Genomic DNA, 22508 nt, shown 5'->3' with positions numbered 1-22508 from the left:
GGGAATAGAAAACATGAAACAGATTAGTTGATGATTGTACCATTTCATTTTATTGGGTAGGTCTAAATGATAGGATTGAAGTCCCCACCACTGAGAGTCCCACAAGTATAAAAAGTATTAGGATTAAAAAAAAAGATTTTCACTCACTGGGTGGTCTGTTTGCTGCCAAGTTTTTGAAGTGGCTGCCTTTTATCACTTCTGCTGATAATCTGCCAGTTGTGGCATTATAAAGCAGGCCAATGAGGATTTCTGGAGTTGAGCCATGTTCTAGAGACTGACAAGAAGATGTACTTTCACTACAGGACATTTCTGACATGCTCATCTGGGAGCCACAGCCCTGGAATCATAAAGAAAACTTTTAGAAGCATTTTGTGGAAGAATACTGTTCCTGCTGAAATTAGAGAGGTAACTCTCAAGAGCAGGGGTTATAAGGCTAATTCTTAAATCACTAAGCTAGAAATGAGGCTGCCAGCATATTGCTGTACTTGCTGGTCTCTTGGTTATATAAAAGCTGGAAGAAGTAAAAAGGAGATAATAAAAGATTCCATTAATTTGATTTATACAGATATATATGTATATATAACCATACACACATATATACATATACACATATATGAGTGCTTTGCATATAGTAGGTAATCAGTGCTTAGTAACTGATAAAATTATTGAAATCAGAGTCAAAATCAAAGAATGATTCCTTTACATCAATAGGTGCTACACCTATTGACAAGAAAATACTGTGATTACATATACTTTTACATAATTTGTTCTCTGGGTTATAAACATTAATATACTGTGTCATTAGAAAATTTTGTACCCTTGGACTTCATATCCCAGCATCCCTCTCCCTTCATCTTCACATTTATGTTTGTTACATGTGTATATGGTTCAGTAACTCCGTCCTAGCTCTTTCTTCTCCCGCATGTGTGGTTGGGTTAATTGCCTCTTTACTGAAGCTTTTCCCCCCTTTAATTCAAGGTATTATTATTAATAAATCTTATTAAATATAATACTTGAGGTATAGAATATTAATTTTTAATCTTAAAATACATAGTTTTGTTGAGGTAAAACATAACATTTAAGTACTCATTGACTTTAAAGTAGAACACTTAAATAAGCATTTCATGAGGAGAAAATCTCTTGGAATCCTGTGCTTTGATTTTTCAAGGCCCTGTTGAAATAAAATTTAAGCAAATTATAATAGTTTTTTTCTATATCATATTATTTTTATCTTCCCATGAATTAAAAATATTAACTACTTTATATCCATCTTCTGAAGTTAAAGATCCAAAGATATAAAGGATCTAGTACTTCATAGTTGATATCTAGTGTTACTTATGCATACTGAACAATATCTAATTGGTAATTGAATTGGTCCACTGAATTCATTTTCATAAAATTATAAACATATATTCTTCAACCTTACAAGATATTATATATTTTATATTCCTGAGCCACTGGCCAACAACAGATATTGTTGTCACTATGGCTCGATAAGTACTTATAACTGTCAAAAATGGAGGAGAAAGAAATTTCAATCAGCATATTTCAATACTTAAGTATTTTAGGGTCAAAACTTGTATGTTTTATGAATTTTCCACACTAGGCAGCATCTGTTAGGATATTATAAAATCTATTTTTCACAATATAGTTCTTCCATATTAAAGTATACTAACTGGGAGTCACATAATAGAAAAATAATAGTTCACATTAAAACAGATCTTCCTAGTTTACAAAGACCTTTCCTCACAACTACATAAGGCAATCATCATCATCATCATCATCATCATCATCATCATCATCATCATCATCATCATCATCATCATCATCACTTTACAAATTAGGAAACTGAATCTCAGAAAAGATGAATGGTTTCCCTTACCTACTAAGGGGTAGATATAGAACTTGACCAGCTTTTCTGGCTTCCATGCAATGTGTCACACAGTTTGTTCTCAATGTTTTTGCATGGCCATAGTGCAGGACATGTGCACTGTATTTTAGCAATATGATGACCTTTGAAGATGGTTATGTGAAAGGCTTTGGGAATGCAAAAGAAAGACAAACTGATTCCTATTCCTACTTGACTAGTAAATGGGGAAATTTCGACTCTTTTTCTTCCACTGTTCACTTCCAAAAGTCATGGTTTTAAGGTGCTGTGGGATCTCAAACACAGAAGTCTTGTAGGGTTGTGGAAATGGCTGGCAAAAAAGTGTCATTCTAACGGGTTTCATTCGCTTTTAGTCATGGAAAAAAGAATTAAACTGTAGATCACCTGACTTTTCCAGAACAGTCAAAGTAACTCTCTAACCATGGCTGGCACAGTGGTAGAAATCTCATGGACTACAACAAAAGCTACATAGAAATAGCTATAGAAATAGAATGATTGTAGTAAAAACAAATTAAATATGGATACTGTATACTCAAGTGGTTTTTCTCCTCAGAATATTCCTCAGGGCATGCTGCTCAATTCAGTGTATATCCAGAGATCTCCACCCACTCTCTCTGCAGCTCCCATCATTAATTTATAACTGGGGTTTGCCTAGGTAGCAGTAGCTGTTGGTGATTAACCCACCGTCAAACAAATTCCAGTCATTACTAGGTTACTTAAAGGAGCAGTCCCACAGGCAAATAACAGTAAAAGTATCACTTCTTCCTATTCCCACCCAACACAGTATCCTATCTCTTTCTAGCACTTTCCCTCAAGGGTGAAGGGTTATAAGACATTCTATGAAGGTAGAAAAAAATTTTTTTTTATTCAGGGAGAAGGCAAAGAATAAACTGCATATATTGTCTCACCACATTAGAATTAATTATGCCTATCATATTTCTTTAAGTGATGCCAATATGTCAAGATTAAATGAGAAATACAAAAATATAGTGACAAAACCATGAATTCCACATGAATTAAAAACTGGCTCAAACAAGAGGAACAATAAAACTTTTTTTTAAAATCAAGTATAGCTCCTGTACTGTTACCAACACTACAATTATAAATTATAAACATAAACTGATTTCAATTTGCTAATAACCACTAATATTTAACAGTTCCTTTATAAAAAAGTAACACAGACACACTACCAATTATTGCAAATCTTAAGATTTTGCTGTTAAGTGACTTGATTTCCACTGTTTCTAAAACATATGTTGGATTTAATTTAATTTGATTCACATACACAACCTGTCCCTCATGTTTCTCCAAGGAAAGAGTGGGCAGAGGAAAAAAAAAGGGAGGGGGGGGGCAGAGAAGAGGAAGAGAATTCCCCAGCCCTGGACTGAGCTGCTGAGCTGCTCAGTTAGTGAATTTTACTTCCTGGAATGGTGCCTCTTCCTCAGGGCCTTCTCCATGCCCCAGGGAGGGAACATTAGGAAGCCTGGCTAGGGGAAGATAGCTGGAGGCAATGGCTCCAGGAATCTTAGCAGCAGCAGGAGCAGTCAATAACTGCAGCCCCAAAGAAACCAGGGTAAGGGCCAGCTATTTAGTCTCCAGGTAAGGTAAAAGCCCTGACTAGAGGGGGAGGAGGGGAGAAACCTGCAGAGGTACCAGCACAGGACTGGGCCTTGCAGAGACGGCTGGAATAGGAAGCTTGGCTTTGACTTTTGCAAGAGTTGGGGATTCATCTGCTCCTTTGATTTCTGCTCCCTTTCCTTGTTTGGGGACAGAATTTTCCCTCTTAAAGCAGGCCCCTTGGAGGCCTGAGCTGGGGCTCCCCAGCACTAAGCCCTTAAAAAGCAGAAGGCAGCATCCTCAGAATCAGAAAGGAAAAAAGACTTTGCTGGAAGGATAGTCCAACACAGGGGGTAGCTCCAAAACCCATTTCTTCCTTTATTATTCCCTCTCTGACTCTTGCCACTTCTCCTCTGAAGGCCCAGCACCCAACCTTCTCTTCCTCTTCTGAGAAAAATGGGATCTGGATGAGCCGGCTCCCAATATCTCTCCCAGGGCTACACCTGAAGCCTAGGACCCCACTGTGTATGATGGGAAACCTACAGTTGTTTTTCAGCTCAACATATTAACACGGCACATTTTAACTGTTCTGATTTAACACTGTTGACTGAGGGCAAATATGCACTCCCCAATGACCCTAGGCTGTGGGGGGGAGGGGGAAGAGAGGAGGTGTGGACAGGCTCATGAAAACCCCCTTCTCTGGACCAATGATTTTTATGCCCCACTAGGGTGAGGGAGGGGCAAAGAGGAATGGGTGTCCCAGAGGTAACTCCTAGCAAGCAGGGTTAGGGATGCTACCTGATTGGGACTCTATGGCCAATCGAATGTATGATTAAAATATGGGATCATTAAAAATAAGATCAATGGGTAGTAGGGAACAGTACTTGGAAACTAATCTACATGGAGGAGCTGATCAGAAGAGTAGTCAAAGGTCAAAAACATTTATTAAGCACCTACTCTTTGCCAAGCCTTGTGCTAAGCACAGGAGATTCAAAGAAAGGGATACGTTCATCTGTGCCCTCAAGGAACTCAGACTCTACTGGGAGAACACTTAGAAAGAAATTAAAGAGCGGGGAGGAGGCCAGTACTCTTTGCTGGGGTCTCATGTAAGTGCTGCAGTCAGGTGGGAAGTGATTGGAGGAGGTGTGATTTCATCCTGCAGGGTTTAGAGAAGTCCAGAAGCTCAGTGGGTTAGGAAATGAGAAGGTTAATGCCCTGGGGGACTCTCCTCAAATGGCGGACCTGGGAGAAGCTTCCAATGTCTGCCCTCATCCTTTGTTCGTGAGTGAGGGGCATCTGACAGCAAAAGCACTGAAAACAGATATTAAGAAAGAGAAGAGAGCAGGGAGCAAGGCCATAGTCTTAGGCCAGAGTTAGAAAGTTTTTCTGGGATAGTACCAGCCTCTTTCAGGAAACAAATATTGGAAGTTTGGGTCAACAAGGTGACAATCACTACAGAAAGAGCAGCCTCTTCATTTGAATTAGAAAAGATCAAGAATGTTTCAGAGGGTGAACTTTTGGATTTGCCTGAGGTCTAAAGGTACCTAGTCTGGAATTTCAATGCAAAATTGTTTGCAAAGATTAGAAGGATAGTACAGAAAAAACAGTAGTAAACGACTATAATAATTTAATGTTAGAGAAACCCAAAGTTCCAAGGTTTTGGAACAAGAATTCACTATTTGACAAAAAAAATACTGGGAAAAATGAGAAATAGTATGGCAGAAACCAGATATAGATCAATATCCCACACTGTATATACCAAGATAAAATAAAAATGAATACATGATTTAGACATAAAGGGTAATGCCATTAGCAAATTAGGGGAGTATGGAATAGTTTACTTGTCAGATCTATGGATAAGGGAAACAAGTAATGACCAAATAAGAGTCAGAAAGCATTACAAGATGTAAAATAGATAATTTTGATTACATTAAATTAAAAAGATTTTGCAATAATAGAAGGAAAATGAACTGAGGAAAATTTTTTACAGAAAATGTCCCTGACAAAAGTCTCATGTCTCAAATATATAGAAAACGGAGTCAAATTTATAAGAATACAAATCATTCCTGGATTGATAAATGGTCAAAGGATATGAATAGGTAGTTTTCAGATGAAGAAATCAAGGCTGTCCATAGTCGTATGAAAAAATGCTCCAAATCACTATTGATTAGATAAATGTCAAAGAAAACAACTCTGACACATCTTACACCTATCAGATTGGTTAATAGGACAGAAAAGGAAAAGGAAAAATGTTGGAGGGGTATGTGGCAAAATTGGGACACTAATGCACTCACTGTTGAACTTCTGAACTGATCAAACCATTCTGGAGAGCAATTTGGAACCATGCCCAAATGGCTATAAACTGTGCACACCCTTTGATCCAATAATACCAATATTGGGTCTGTATCCCAAAGAGATTAAAAAAAAAAAAGGACCTGTTTGTACAAAAATATTCATAGTAGCTCTTTTTGTGGTGGCAAAAAAATTAGAAACTTAGGGAATGTCCATCACCTGGGGAATGGCTGAGCAAATTGTGATATATGATTGTAATGGAATACTATTGTGCTCTAAAAAATGATGAACCAGATGAATTGTGAAAAAACTGTAGACTTACCTGAACTGATGCAAAGTGAAGTGAGCAGAACCAGGAGAACATTATACAGAACAATAAAAAATAAAATTACATGATGATCAACTGTGAATGACTTAGCTATTATCAGCAATATTATGATCTAAGACAACTCCAAAGGACTCATGTTGAAAAATGTTATTTATTACCAGAGAACTAATGGAGCCTGAATGCAGATTAAAACATAAAATGAAACCTTTCTACTATAAGAGGGAAAGAAGTTGACTATGCCAAATATCTCCAATAATGGTTTGATGTACAAAACGTGTAGACAGCTAACAGAAATATATGACCAAAAGCCATTTTCTGATAAGAATAGTCAACCTATGAACAAATGTTTCTCAATAACTATAAATTATTATTTGCCATATGAAAGAATTTCTCTGATAAGAGAAATGTGAATCAAAATAAAGCTGAGGTTTCACCTTACACTCAGAAAATTGGCAAAGATGACAAAATATGGAAATAATCAGTTAGAAAGATTGTGGAAAGATGAGCACATTATTACATTATTGGTGGATCTATGAATTGGTGCAACTGTCTGAAAAGCAAATTGGAAATATGCAAAGTGATTAAAATGTCCATATCTTTTGGCTCAGAAATTTCACTACTTAGGCACATACCTCAAGGAGGTAGATAACAAAGAAAAAGGTTCCATATATACCAAAATATTTGTAGCCTTACATTTTGTGGTATTATTTGGGAACAAAGTATATGCCTGGAGACTAACTGACATACCTAAACAACTGTGGTCCAAAAACGAATGAAACTTCATTGGCTAAACAAGCTGTCGTCTATGATGGAATAGGACTTTCTACTATGCTATAAAAAACAATACACTTAAATGGAGAAGCATGGGAAAACTTATATGAACTGATGCAAAATGAACTAAGTTGAACAAGGAAAACAAAATACACCAGGACAACCATAAATAGAAAGAAAAAACAATATGATAATTAAAACGGAATACTGGAGAATTATAATGACCACATAGCCTCAAAGATAATAATACATGAAAAGGTATCTTCTCCCCACTCCTTTGCAGAAGTGGTACAATACTGCATAAAATGGCAGACTTCTTTGATATGATGTTTAGTTTTATGGAACTTGTTTTCCCCTCTTCCCTTTCATAATACATACATACATATATATACATTTAAAAACAAAAGCTGTCAATAAAATTGTACTTTTTAAAAAATGCAAGCTTTTAGAGAATAGTTACTATTTCTTTCTCTGTATTTGTATCCCTAGAACCTAGCATGGTTCCAGGTACATAACAGAAATTTAATAAAGGCTGTTTTATCTTACAAAAAAGAACACAGTGGAAATAAAGGAATAAATGTTGAACCATTTCACCATGATATAAATTTAAATTTTGGCTCTCAACAAGAATTTTGCAAATTGCTTCTATAGGCCAACCTCTAATGAGTCACTTTCTAGTAATTGAATCTGCTCAGTTTAGTTATATTTCAAAAGAGCAACATTTTCCTTTAACTTAGACATTTAAAGTTTTAAATAAATCTTTCAAATAGAATTTTAAATATAAGTGCAATTATTTTTTTACCATTTTGGTGAGAAAGTATATGGAAAACTAATTTGAAATCTTATACAATTAGTATCTTCTAAAATAACCTCTGTTAGTCTTTATTGTCTACTGAAAAATGATGATACCCTTTTATTCCTAACATGATTATGTCATTACCAGTTTACAAAATTTTTAAAGATAGTGCTGCCCCCTGGTGACCCTAGTTTCACCTATATACAAAATGTGATACTTCTAAGAGATTAAAATTCTTTTATTAAATATTAATTTTGGGGGCATCTATATTTCATACTACAAAAAAGAGCACTGCATAGCTTCCAACACAAAATTGTTCCTTATATAATATGTAACATTACTTATGACTCCTTTACTATATCTATAACATGATAGATGAAATAAAAGCAATACTTTACTCCTTACTATTTAATATTTGATGAAGTTGGATATTTTGCTACAAATTATCACTATAGCTCCTTTTTCACCATGGCTTGAAGTGTTGCTGACACCTTGTGGAAGATTTTGAAAAATAATTTAATCCATTTAAAATAAGTCTCTCTTTTTGTTTTATTGTTTAAAAAAATCACCTTATTGATCTTGCATCTCCTAAATTGAAATTACATTAATATTCTTGTTGGTTACTGTGAAATAGGCTGCATAATAAAATTAAAATTTCTAGTATGAATAAAATCATGAGTAGATTAATAGTCAAATGTTCTTCTAACTTCTTACTGGATATTTCCATGTGCTATCTTAATTTGACCTCACACTTAGCATATCCAAAACCAAATTTCTAATTTCCCCCTCAACATTAGCATCAAATCTTATCTCTATCCTTATTAATGAACCTCAATTATTTTAATAAACAGACTTGAAGCTTTTCAATTATCTTTGATAACTTTCTTTATCCCCAAGATCAAACCAGGCATCAATGTCTGACATTTTCCCTTCAAAATGTGTCCTGTATTTGCTATTTCCTCTATTGCCACAATAATCCTAGTCCTTATTACTTCACAGCTAAAATACTACAAAAATTTCCTAGTTGACCTCCCTGACTTCGGTCTCTTATCCCTCTGATCCATGCTGCATACTGTTGCTTGCTTAGTCTTCCTTAAAAATTGTTTTTGGCATTCTATCTCCCTGCTAAAGCATTTTATAAGACTTCATACTGCCTAGTGTATCATGTTTAAATTTCTTCAATGATATATTTTTCAAGGCTTTTCTATGATTGGAGCCCACTGCACTAGGTTGACATTATTGCCTACTACTCCCTTACTGAAATTAGTTTTCTCAATGTCCCACAAAAAATTTCCTTTTGTTTTGTTTTGTTTTGCCAGAATATCTTCCCTCTTTTCTGGCTGAAGCTTTCTATACTTGAAGACCTCCAATCTCTCTACTTTCTCAGAAAATCTGTTCTGATGAATCCATTTCTGATTAAGCATTCTTTTTTTTGGAATTCTGAGAATACTTACTTGTAATCTGCACTAAAGAAGGAACACACACACACACACACACACACACACATACATGCCCTACAAAAGGAATTCATATGCTTCCAGATGATCAGGTCATTCTCTAGTAAAGTTTAAAAATAATTCATTCTGCTGTGTTTGAAATAAGTCTAGAATACAGCACATGAAGCTTGTCAAAGTAGTAGGGACAAACTAAGACTCTTTCCAATAAGATCAGGGGTAAAGCAAGGATATCTATTATCACCACTTTTATTGTACTATTGTATTGTACTAGAAATGCTCACTATAGCAATAAGAGCAGAAAAAGAAATTGAAGGAATTAGAATAGGCAAAGAAGAAGCTGTTATCATTCTTTGCAGACAACATGATGATATTCTTAGAGAACTCTACAGAATCAACCAAAAAACTAATAGAAATAATTATGAACTTCAGCAAAGTTGCAGGATACAAAATAAATCTACATAAATCATAAACATTTTCACCAATAAAATTGGTGGTATTTACCATCAACAAAACCCCAAAGCAAGAGATAGGAAAGGAAATTCCACTCAAAATAACTCTGGACAATATAAAATACCTATGGGTATACTTACAAAAACAAGCCCAGCAACTATATATAGAATACAGTTATTAAACACTCTTCACACAAATAAAATCAAACTTAAACAATTGGAAAAACATAAGTTGTTTATGGATAGGCTGAACCAATATGGTGAAAATGGCAAACTTACCTAAATTAACTTACCTATTCAGTGAAATATCAATCATACTATCCCAAAATTATTTCATAGAACTAGAAAAAGTAACAACAAAGTTCATCTGGAAGAACAAAAGGCGAAGAGAAGACCAAGAATATCAGGGGAATTAATGAAAAAAGTATGAAGGAAGGAGGCCTGGGTATAACAGATATTAAACTATACTATAAAGTAGTAATCATCAAAATAATCTGGTACTGGCTAAGAAATAGATGATGGATTAGTGGAAAAGATTAGGCAATCAACATATGGAAATTAATGTTGATGGCAATTTGTGTTCAATAAACCCAAAGATCCAAGCTTTTGGGAAAAGAACTCACTATTTGACAAAAACTACTGAGAAAACTAAAGCAGGAATGCAAAGATTAGGCATTGATCAAAAAAAATTATTTGGACAAAGCCCAGATTTAAAAAAAAAACAAAAAAAAAACTTTAAACAATGGAGTCAGTTCTTAGAAGCTGAGGATTCTGGGTCCTTTTGCCCTACCAAAAAACCTTAACAATTGAACTAAAAAGTCAGGTAGGAAAGAGGAATTAGTAAATTATTTTTTGTCAGTTTAGGTTTAGAAGGTAAATTAAAGGTATCTAGGTTTTAGGTCCTATGTAAGAAAATTTCAAAAAAGAACTAAACAAAAATAAATTTAGTATTTCCTAGGGCAATCCTTACACTCAAAAAGCTGGGTTCCTGGAGCTGACTACCATTAGTTTCTAGGTATTCTGTGGATCAACATTCCTGAAACAATAGTTCATAAGCCCCCACTTGTATGCATACCTTTAAAAGTCAACTAGTAGAAACAATTAGCTCAAAGCAAAGACTATTAGTGAGATGGTAAGGACAGTAGCTACAAAATAGACCTCATGTATACCCTGAACATACGCTCCCATGACTACAAATGACATCAGTAGGAAGTGGGTACATCTTAAGAAAACCAGTAGAGAGTACCAAACTTAAAGAAAACACACGGCCAAGGTAATTTGACACCAAAAATGTCCCAATGTTGTTAAGCTCATGGTGGCATCATGCTATTCCTGCTTTGACTACTTTCCATTTTTCCTAATAGTTCTAGCCTCCTTGTTTCTCTTCAAGATTTAGCTCAACCTCAAGGCTTCCTGGATCTCCCTCACTACTCTTGCTTCTGAGATTACATGGGGCTAAACCTGGTTGAGGGTAAGAGATGGTCCCCAAGCCCATTGGTGAGAGGGGGTGATATCTTCCCTAAATATGTGAAGATTTCCCCAAGTGGAATGGGCTGATGAGAACCCTTTGTTCCAACAGCCATGAAGGCAGCTGAAGCAGGCTTGATGGAACACTTAGTGATTGGTCAGACACTGAACACAATACTGCATTCTGCATTTGAGTGAACTGCATCCTGAGTCATTACCAGCTGTCCTGACTTTTGTCTTGCCACTAGTACCTGAATGATTCTGGAAGAGAAAGTGAGGCTGATGACTTTGTGTAACTCTGCCTCACTTAAATCCAACTTGTGCACAAGTCAAGATATCACCTTTGAGGTCACTAATCCTCTCAGAAAATGAAGGACAAGCAATACCATCTTCCATTTGTCTTTTATATATCTTGTGTGTATATATATATACATTTACATCTTATCCTCCCCATTAGAATATAAGGTCCTTGAAAACAAGGATTGTGTTTTTGCCTTTCTATGTATTCTTAGTATTTGGCAAAGTGCTTGGCACATGGTAAAAGCCTAATAAATATTTGTTGAGTGAGCATCAATAATCTTTGTTATCAGGCTACTGTTTTTTTTTGTCTTACCAATTTTATTGCATTTATCTATTTTTGGCCAATATAAGTTTTCATAATTGCTATTTTGTAGGATAAATCTATATCATAGTAAGCAGAAAACAACCAGTTAAAATACTATGGAAATTTTTGACTTTTAGATTACTTAAAGCAAATGTCAAAATCAATATCATAAATATGACAAAGATACAAAACACAATTTTAATAGCACCAATTTAAGCAATCTAAAAAAATTATTGCTTCCATAAAATTAGAGAAGGATTTATGAAAGAAACCCAACATAGGGATTTTGATTTTCTACAGTACTTTAAGAAATGTAAGTTTCATAAATCTGACAAAAGAATAGAGAAATCACTTTAGTCACCAAATACCTGATCTTCTTACCAAGTGGAGACAAATGATAGACATGAGTAACATTGGTTCATGTATTAACTAATTTGCAAAGTCTTGTAGCAGAGAACAGTAGGAGATTATGAGTTATATCATTCTTAAATAAAGGGAGGGAAAAAATTGTGCATTCAATGAGTAACTTCAGCAGAAACATGAATTGCTACCTTCCTCTTATCTCACCAATAGCTTAAAAAAAATATTATACTTCTCACCCTTTGATGTGCTGTCTGCATATTCATATAGTAGAATTAAATTGAGGGTCTCAATTTCCCTGTCAATAAATAATGGGAGGCAGGAAGGATGGGTATAAGAACCAATTATGCAGATCATCTCCAGAGCTTTTACAAATGAAAACTAGAAGGAGGACATCATAAAATTGGAGAAGCACTTTTAATCATTCTATAATTGCTTTTCTCAATGATGAGAGGAACCATGGATTTGAACACTCTTATTGGCCTGCTATATAAAGAAGTAGAAATGGAATAAAAGAAAACAAAGACTGGAAGAGTAGCTGAAACAAACTTAATATACATAGAAGAAAATTCTATTGTAGGTGATACAAGTTTAGAAAGCAATTTTTCTTCAGATACATAAAACATTTTGTTTTCTTCTAGTGAAATAAATGAAAGAATAGTTGAGAGGGAAAAATCATATATGGTTTTATTACTCAGAAATGGTGATCAAAAGTGCATCAATGACTAATGACCCATATGTTTATTTTCTAATGTTTGTAAATTCTACGAGAATTATCTAAAAACATCAGAATTATCCTTGAGAAAGAGCAGTTTCAGTTGAATGATGCCAGAAGCCAGATTGTAGAGTTATCAATGATCTCTAAATTGCCAAATATAATGCCTTTTCTTAATCCTCATTCTTGCTGATCTCTCTATAGCTTTTGCCACTGCAAATCATGTTCTTCTCCTTGATATTCTCTTTTCTCTAAGTATTCATGACACTATTATCTCCTTGTTCTTGTCCTACCTGTCTGACTACTCTTTTTCAGTTTCCTCTGCTAGATTTCTATCTAGGTTTCACCCTCTAACAACTGTGGAGGTGAGAGGATCACAGAGTATATATGGAGGGAAATGGGGTATAAGAAGACTGGGAAGATAAGAGGTTTATGAGGGACTTTAAAAAACAACGGATTTTATATTTGATCTTGGAGGTAATATGGAACTGTCGGGCTCTATCAGACATAGGTCTGATGTGGAGATTAGGAGGACCACTTTGGCAGTTGAATGGAGCATAGGCTATAGAGATTTGAGGCAGAAAGATCAACCAGAAGACTATAGTCTATAAGTGAGATAATGAGGGTCTGAACCATAATGGTGGTAGTGTCAGAAGAGAAAAGGAGACTAGAAGAGATGTTAAACGGTAGAATCAACGGGATTTGGCAACTGACTAGATATGGGGTGGTAGTAGTGAGGAGCTAAGGATGATCCCTAGGTTAAGAGCCTGAGTGGCTGGGAAGATGGCAGTGCTTGACTATAATAAGAAAGAGGGGAAAACCAAGAGGGGAAAAGAGAAATGAGAGCAATTTTGGACATATAAAATTTAAGATGCCTACAGAACCTCTATTTTGAGATGTCCAATAAGCATTTGGAGTGTTTTTCTTTTTCTGATTGGCTTAGAAAAAAGTTTTTGACCTTTGAGAACAAAAACCAACTATAAAAACTCCCCTCTAAGAGTGTCTTCCACATAGATGGTAAGATTTCTTTATTACTGATATAAGAATGTATAAAACTGGGAAACATTTGCTTCTTAAAAGTGTTTGTCCCCTTCTTTGAGGGTTTCTAGCATAGAATCAAATGAGAATAGGAACAGTGCTATTTGCAAATGACTATTGATTGCAAAAAGCCTCAGAATACTACAGTCTCCTTAATGAATCTATTTTGTTATTCCTGTTTAGTTGTTTCAGTTGTGTCCAACTCTTTGTGACCTCATTTAGGGTTTTCTCAGTAAAGGGACTGACGTAGGTTGCCATTTCCTTCTTCAGCTCATTTTACTAATGAGGAACTGAGGCAAACAGGGGAGGTGACTTGCCCAGGGTCACACAGTATGTGTCTGAGGTCAGATTTGAATTTAGTAAGATGTCTTCCTGATTTCAGGCCAGGTACTCTATCTACTTGGTGCCACCAAGCTACCCAAATGACATCAACAATCATTCAAAAGTCTGGCTTTACAAACAGGAATAACCAAGTAGATGAAGAGTGACTCTTGTCCAGATTATGATATGAAGTTGGATGGATGGGCAAAAGTGCTGGTTGCTCAGTGCCTGTATTTGGGATACAGGATACAGAAGGACAATAAACTGGGCCCAGAATTGAATAGGAAGAAGAGGGTTGGATAGTTTGCATTTGAAAAATTGTTTTGTGGTTTTAATGATCTCAAGCTGCTCTCCAAAATAACACCCCATCTTTTTAACAGCAATGATGTGATGCTGTATCATGGTTAGGCAGATTGGTATAATGGTGTCTGGGAGCAACGACCAAGGTTCCAGTCCTAGCTCGGCTATGTGTTATGTTGGACAAGTCATTTAATCTTCCTTGGCTTAGTCTGTATATTTGTTAGGAGTTGGACAGGACAACCTCTGAAGTTCATTCCAACTCTAAACCTGTGATCCTATAACTATAAATCACAGAACACTGTCTAAAGAATTAAAACGTTAAGTGACTAAAACAGCAATGTAGAGTTTAATGGCGGTTACAGATAGGTTGCAGCATATTACCAATGGTGATTTATATGCAAGAAGAGATGCAAAATTACAATTTAGAAAATATAGGACTAGGAAAGGTGGTAGCTGCTCATGTAGTAATTGTAAAGCACAACAGAAAAATTTCCCATGTGTTCAATGCTAGCCAATTAGAGACCAGGGGGGTCTCCAGTATATTGGATAGATGTTTTATAGGGGATTTATAGGAAGAAATGAAAAATAGTGACATTGGATATGTACTGTTTAAGGGAGTACTTGGATTGATAATGATTGCTGTAATAATTCCTGGCTAAAATACTTTAAAAAATAAAAATATAATAAATACATTACAAAGCATAGTTTTTCATTACTTTAGGTTTCCTGTTTCTACCAAAAAGTGCCATAAATTCTAAAAGTGAATCAAAATTAAAATTTAATGTTTTATAGCAATGTAATTTTAAATTGTCCTCTTAGTGTAACACTGAATATGCTTAATTATTATATTTATCCCTTTACGTTGACAAGTTTTACTTGAATTGCAATGCCCTTTAGTGATAATTAAACTATCAAACATTTGGGGATTTCTCTAAAATATGTTGATATATTTTAACAATTTTAGAATTATATCATGAAGATAAAACTCAATTGCTGTCAAAGAGATTGAAAGGAATTTTACTTCTTGTTTTTAAGGGACTAGGCTACATGCTGCAGTAATCAATAAGCTCATTTTCTTCTTGTGGAAACACTGAATAAAAGGAGGAAAGATATCTTGAACTCAATATTATTAACATATTATAGTCATTGTTTTAGTACCAGTTTATTTTTAGTATAAATGCAATCATATTGCATTTCAAATTTCCCTTCTTAAAATTTTAAATGGTAGTAACAATTTTCTCAGGCCACAAAATAGACTATTAGATTAACCATTACTTTTCAAACTTCCAGATAGCATAAATAATTTAATCACAAAATGAAAGCAGAAAAATGATATATATTAAAAAAACTGAATACTGAATCATATTTTGGAAAGTATTTATGCAACTTCATTGCAAATTCCTCAATGACTGAGTTATTTTACACAATGTTGATAAGTATTATTGCTGTTTTTCTAAGTCTTCTAATAGAGATTTCAAAACAAGTCCCAAGAAAGGAAATGTTAATATTCACAGAAATAGTAATGCTTTTTTATTTCATTTGGTCATATCGTACATTTCTTTGGAACAAAATCTGTAAATGAAATCTTCACTTCCTTCATCATTTGTAAGTGTGAATTTTAGAACATCCCAAGTGGGGATATATCATAAAGATGGCCTTGATTGCTATGAATGGGCCACTTGGTATAACTTGACAAGATTCATGTTCTTTAAAGTTCCTTAAAGACCAATCAAACACAGGAAATACTGTATATGTCAATTTTTGAAAATTTAGTTCTAATGACTTTCAGCGTTGCAATAATCTTTCATTAAAGAAGCTGAATCCAAGTTAAATCTCATCTAAAATGTCAGCCTACTCATAAAAAGTAATAATAAAATTCTGGTGAAAAGAATTTAATAACCATATATTATTTTATGTCATTATATTATGCATTTGTATTAATGTTGATGATAGCTAGCACATATATAGCACTATAAGGCTTGCAAAATGCTTCCTAAATATAATTTCATTTTATCTTCACAGAAACCCTGGAAAGTAGGTATTATTATTTTCTCCATTTTACTCTTGAGGAAACTGAGGCAGTGAGCAGTTAAGTGACTTACTCAGGGTCACACAATGACTCTAGGCCCCATATGTTATCCACCATGCCATTTAGTTGCCTCTAATCTAATTTTAAAATATTTTTGTTTCTCCATTAAAAAAAAAAAACTCTATTACATCTGCTGGTCAATTAAATATATCAGGCAGAGAAAAAGTAAGAGGTTCAATATTAAAAAGGCAAAGTCTGATATCTGACAAGTGGCTAACTTTACTATAACAATAATAGCATCTTATATAATATTTATATGTCTATATAATAGCTTTAATGTTTTTTATGAATATTGCCTTTTCTCTACTCAGACCTCCTATGCTATTATCTCCTCTTTCTCAGAATTGCTTTCTTTTATACTGGAAAAAAAAAGTGGCTCCCTTACAAAAGTTCCCTTTTCTCCATTCTACATCTCAAAATTTTTCTTCTTCACTTTTCTCCTCTCTCCATTGATACATCTCTTCCTTCACATCAGTTTCTTTTTTATTTTTTTGGATCAGTTTCTTTTTTATTTTTTTGGCTAAACATTTTATTTATTTTTTATTTTCCAATATAGGGTTAATTACTTTTTAAAAAATTTAGAATATTTTTCCATAGTTACATGATTCATGACCCTCTCCTACCCCCTCACTGTTTCCTCCCTGATCCTGAAGCTGACAAACAGTTGCACTGGGTTATACATGTATCATTGTTCAAAAACTATTTTCATGTTATTCATATTTGCAGTAGAGTGATCTTTAAACATCAAAACCCTAATCATATCCCTATCGAACTACGTGATCGATCCTATGTTTTTCTTCTGCATTTCTGTTCCCACAGTTCTTTCTCTGGATATAATTCTTTGTCATAAATTCCTCTGGATTGTCTTGGGTCATTACATTGCTGCTAGTAGAGAAGTCCATTACATTCGATTGTGCCACAGTGTATCAGTCTCTGTGTACAATGTTCTCCTGGTTCTGCTCCTTTTACTCTGCATCCATTCCTGGAGGTTGTTCCAGTTCACATAGAATTCCTCCAATTTATTATTCCTTTTATTTTATTTTTTGTATTATATAAGATTATTAATAATAATCAAAAGTAAAGGAATAGAAAGGTAATTATTTAACAAAATAAAACCATGTGCCCAATCTAAATCTACCAGCTCAAAATGCCTGCTCCACCAAAGCTGTCACAGGAAGGAAAGAGAGCTAGACATTATTCCTTTTAGCACAATAGTATTATATCACCAACAGATACCACAACTTGTTCAGCCATTACCCAACTGAAGGGCATCCCCTCATTTTGCAATTTTTTTTGCCACCACAAAGAGCACGATTATAAATATTTTTGTGCAAGTTTTTCCTTATTATCTCTTTGGGGTACAAACCCGGCAGTGGTATAGCTGGGTCAAAGGGTAGGCATTCTTTTAAAGCCCTTTGCACAGAGTTCCAAATTGTCCTCCAGAATGGTTGTACTAATTCACAACTCAACCAGCAGTGTATTAGTGTTCCAATTTTCTTTGCATCAGTTTCTAATGAGCCTTTTTCTCTCCAAGGTTAACACTTCCACTTGTGTTCCTGATCCTATCTCCTCCCATTTTATCCAAGAGTTTGCTCTTTTGGTTATTGCTTCTCTTGTTTCATCTTTAATCTCTCTTAATTCCCTGGCTCTTTCTTCACCAAGTTTAAGTATGTCCATGTTGTCCATCTTCAAAGAACTTTCATTTATCCTTTCTATTTTCTAAAGTTATTCTCTATTTACTATTTCTTTCATAGCCTAACTATGAAAGGATAATTCAAAGCATCTCTATCCATTTCTTCAGCTCTCCTCAAGAGCTAGCAATCAGGCTTCCAATTTCACCACCTGACTGAAACTCTTCTCTCCAAAGTTACCAAGGATATTTTAACTATCAAATCATTTCCGAGTCCTCATTCTTTTTGAATTCTTTTTTGTAGTTGTGGTCACTTTCAATCACTCATTTGTTTTTTGTTTTCTGTAACGTTACCCTCTTCTGCTTCTACCAATCTGACAGATCTTCCCCAGTCTCCTTTGCTGGATCTACAACCTCTTATGGACAAATGTAAGCATGTGACAAGTCTCCTGTCCTAGGTATGCTTCTTTTCTTTCCATTTACTCTATATCATAGAAAGCTCAACAGCTTCTGAGCATTCAATGATCAGATCTAAGGAGATGATTCCCAGTCAATATATCTAAGCCTTTGTCTTTCTCCTAAATTCCAGTTCTATGTGCACAACTGCTGCCTATGGACATAACAATATTTATTCCTGTAGGCAAATTAAACTCCATATATCCAAAAGAGGGCTCATTGTATTTCTTTTTCAGCCCCCAAATTCATCCTTTCTCTAAAAATCCCATTTTCTGTTATTGTCCCCACCATATTTCCAGTCTTCCAGATTCTTTTAAGGAAAATCATTTTAACAACAGTAAAGTAGGCAGATTAGAATAGGAAGGGAATCAAAGGAGGAAGATTAGTTAGGAAATTTGTAATAATCTAGGCAAGAATTGGTAAGGGAACTAAGATGAAAATTGTGGAAGTACAAAGAAGTTTTATGAGAGAGATGTGGAGGTAAAAACAACAAAGTTTGCCAACTCACTGGTTATATGGGGTGGAGGAGAGTGATGACGAGCATAATGCTAGGGGTATTGAGCTGGGAAACTAGTGGTACTTTTTTGACAGCAACAGTGAAAGTTGGAAGATGGGTAGTTTTGAGGTAAAAGAGTTCTTTTGGACACACTGAATTTGAGATATTTTAGGATATCTAGTTTGAAACATTAACTAGGAAATCAATGATATGCATCTAAAATTCAAAGGAAGAGTGATATAGAGGGGAGCTAACTATTAACTCCCATTCCTAGCTAGGATTACATTGGGATTCCTGGCCTTTTGGGAGAAGGTTGCTGCATAGAGACTAATACAAATGCAGGAAGCTTTAAAGTTCCTTTATCAAAGCTTGTAAAATCTAAGAGAAAGGAAACAAAAAAGATGAACAAAATACTGGAGAAATTTGATTTGGGAAACTTATGGAATGTTTTTGGAACCTTAAAGTTTATACACATATTTATCTGCATTTCTGTATATGTCCCAGGACACATAAATATATGCAAAAAGCAGAAATATTAAGCATACATATTATTTACACACCATAACACAGTAAAATAGTAATTAACACATTGAATCACTAGGAGCATGAGACAGATCTACGTGGAGACAATGTTAACCTGAATGAATAAGTCAAAAAATCATATAAATGATAAATGTGATTTAATAATGAAATGAAATAAAAATGTCTGAGATGCAGTTAAAGTAGTCCTAAGGAAAAAAAATAGTTTTCCTGCTTTTATCTCTTTTAATTAGCTCTACTTTTTGCTTTGGCTTTGTACGAGATCATGATTTCTACCTCTATCTTTTTTTCTTTAGATGAACTTTAATAGATTCTGCTCCAGCTCCTTATTTTAAATCTGTTTGTATCTTTCTATTTAAAGTATGTTTCTTGTAAACAATATACTGTTGGATTCTGGTTTCTAATCCATTCTGCTATCGTCTTCTATTTCATTTCATTCGCATTCATATTATTACTGTATATTTCCTTCCAACCTATTTTGATCAACTTATCCATTTATTTTTTCCCTGCCCCCTCTTTAAAGCCTGTCTTGCTTCTAATACTTCCTTTATCTATATTTCCTTTTATTCCTTCCTTTTCTGTTAACCCCTGTCCTTCTTATTTCCTTGTTGTGTACGATGCATACTTCTGGAAGTGGAGGAAGATAGTTCTGTCTTGAGCTTCTATCCTCTTATGTCCTTTTGTTGCTTTCACAGTCCTATTTGGCAGCCTGCAAGCTTTCAGTACTCCCTAAGTAGCTTAATCCAGAGAATGGTCTGTTCATTGCCCTCCTGATCTAAATTCTCTAAATTCCTGACTTATGTTTGGTGCTACTGACTTGCTTCTTTTTGGAAGTTTCTGCAGATTGCTTCCCGATTCTGCCACTATTGACCTGCTGAAAGGCTCTGTGGATTTAGAACATCTGAACTATTGGTCCCCCTTTCTTCTGGGATACTATGATCTGCTCTGGGCATCAGAGCCATACAACCACCATTTGCTTCCCTGATTTTTTCCTGGGGTTAAAGCTCATGACCACTCCTTTCCACCTTGGATCTGTGACCTAGCCCTGGGGTTGCTGGTGACAAAGGTGCTAAATGGCACCTGTTCCCACAATGAGTGCTTGCTCAGGAACCCTGGGATCTCACTCTAGTGCTTCTTCTTAGCTCTTTCTCAGTTCCTGGGTGTTGGTGTCCTCTCTGCCATAATTGTTGCTGAACCCTGCTTCTGGCCTGAAGCCTATCCCAGTGTATGGAGATCTTTTTGATCTCTCTAACCTTCTTTGGGTTAGAAAAATGGCTGGCTGTTTTGATTAGAATTCAGTGTGATACATTCTCTAGATATTTGTCAAGAAGATATGGAGAAAGAGATTCTAATGCTTCCTTGTACTTCTCCATCTTAGCTCCATCCTCTTGATTTTATACTCCACTCACCAGAGTGGCACTCCCAAACCATTGCTTCTTTTTTCAAAATCTCCACATCATCCCCTTTCTGCATCACTTTAGTTGACAGCCTTCTCTCAAATTTCACTGAAAACACTTAAAAGTTATTGACTATACTCTCCCTCTTCTCCCATTACAGTTTCCTGATGTTATCCATAATTATATCCTCCTTTACTCTAATATCTGATAAAGAGGTGGCCTTTTCCCTTGCTTAGGATGACCCTTTACCTGTATTTTTAATTCCTATCCTTCCTTCATTCCCCAGAAGACTTCTCCACCTGTCCCCCCTCTTCCTTTAATCTTTGGTCTTTCCCTATCTTCTAGCTTTGAAAAGTCACCAAAAGAAATGCCTGAGGTTCTCTCATCCTTAAACAATGCTCCCTAGACCTAACAAGCCCCACTACTTATTATTTTCTCTCTCCTTTCCTTGAGAGCTAAACTCCTTGAAAAAATCCATTTACAATTTGGTACTTCTGATTCCTCTCCACTCCATCTCTTCAATGGCTTCTGATCTAATCATTCTACTGAAATTGGTCTCTTCAAAGTTGACATTGATCTTTTAACTGTCAAATGTAATGATCTTTTCTCAATTCTCATCCTTCTTGACCTCTCTGCATCATCTGACACAGCTGATCATCTCCTGGATATCTTTTCTTCTCAGTTGTTTTGACGCTTATTTCTCATTCAACCCCTTATTATTTCTTCCCTGAGTTATTGAAATAAGCCAATTGGCTCTCTGCTTTAGGTCTTTCCCTATCCCAATCATTCTCCACATAGGTGGCAAAATTATTTTCCTAAAGAGCACATCTGACCCTGCCACCCTCTTTCTATTACCTGTAGGATCAAATGTGAGCTCTGTTCAGTATTTCAAGTCCTTTAAAAACTAATTTCTTTCTTTCTAGTCTTACTCTACATTCTTCCCCTTCATTCACTCTATGGTCCAGTCCAACCAGTCTAGTTATCATTTATCACACATGATGCTCTATCTCTTACCTCCATGCCTTTCTACCAGCAGCCTTCCATGATTGAAATGCTCTCTCCTCATCTGTGATTATTATTAGATATCTTAGCTTCATTTGAGACTCAGTCCAAGCACCAACTTTTGCAAGATGCCTCTCCAGTCTCCTTGGTTACTAGTGCCTTTCTCTCTAAGGTTAATGTGTATCTACTTTATATACCTTATATACTTGTATATACCTATACATGTACATTGTCACCCTCATAGGCATGTAACTGCCCTGTGTACAGGGATTGTTTTTACTTTGTCTTTGTATGTCCCAAATTGTTCTAAGACTGACCTAACTTAAGCTAGGCCTGTGGTTTGGGTTCAGACCTGAAACTCATTGCAGATTCATGAACCATGTGGCATTAAATAACAAGAAGTTTACTTAATGGAGTTTTAGTAAGGATTCAGGGGAATATGACTTCACTCCGATTTGCATTTGTCATAACAAACCCAGCTCAGAAAGATGTGTTGGCTCTCACGGCTGTGGGGATTTAAGCAAGCTCCTTCATCATCTGCTCCTTCTCACCTAG

General features: G+C 35.2%; 1 protein-coding gene across 4 annotated transcripts in view; it reads right to left on the bottom strand.

Moving 5' to 3' along the window:
* The window catches only part of SYT14 (synaptotagmin 14), a 310069-nt gene that overhangs the window by 14641 nt on the left and 272920 nt on the right, over positions 1 to 22508 (bottom strand). For all 4 annotated transcript variants that reach the window (XM_007481333.3, XM_056815880.1, XM_056815881.1 and 1 more), the window contains one exon: positions 148 to 337. In XM_007481333.3, coding sequence (XP_007481395.1) covers positions 148 to 337 — 190 coding nt within the window. The remainder of the gene's footprint in view (positions 1 to 147; positions 338 to 22508) is intronic.

The sequence above is a fragment of the Monodelphis domestica genome, chromosome 2 (genome assembly GCF_027887165.1).
Source record: "Monodelphis domestica isolate mMonDom1 chromosome 2, mMonDom1.pri, whole genome shotgun sequence".
Taxonomy (NCBI): domain Eukaryota; kingdom Metazoa; phylum Chordata; class Mammalia; order Didelphimorphia; family Didelphidae; genus Monodelphis; species Monodelphis domestica.
Note: the sequence above shows the minus strand (reverse complement) of the source record. Positions and strands in the feature narration are given on the sequence as shown.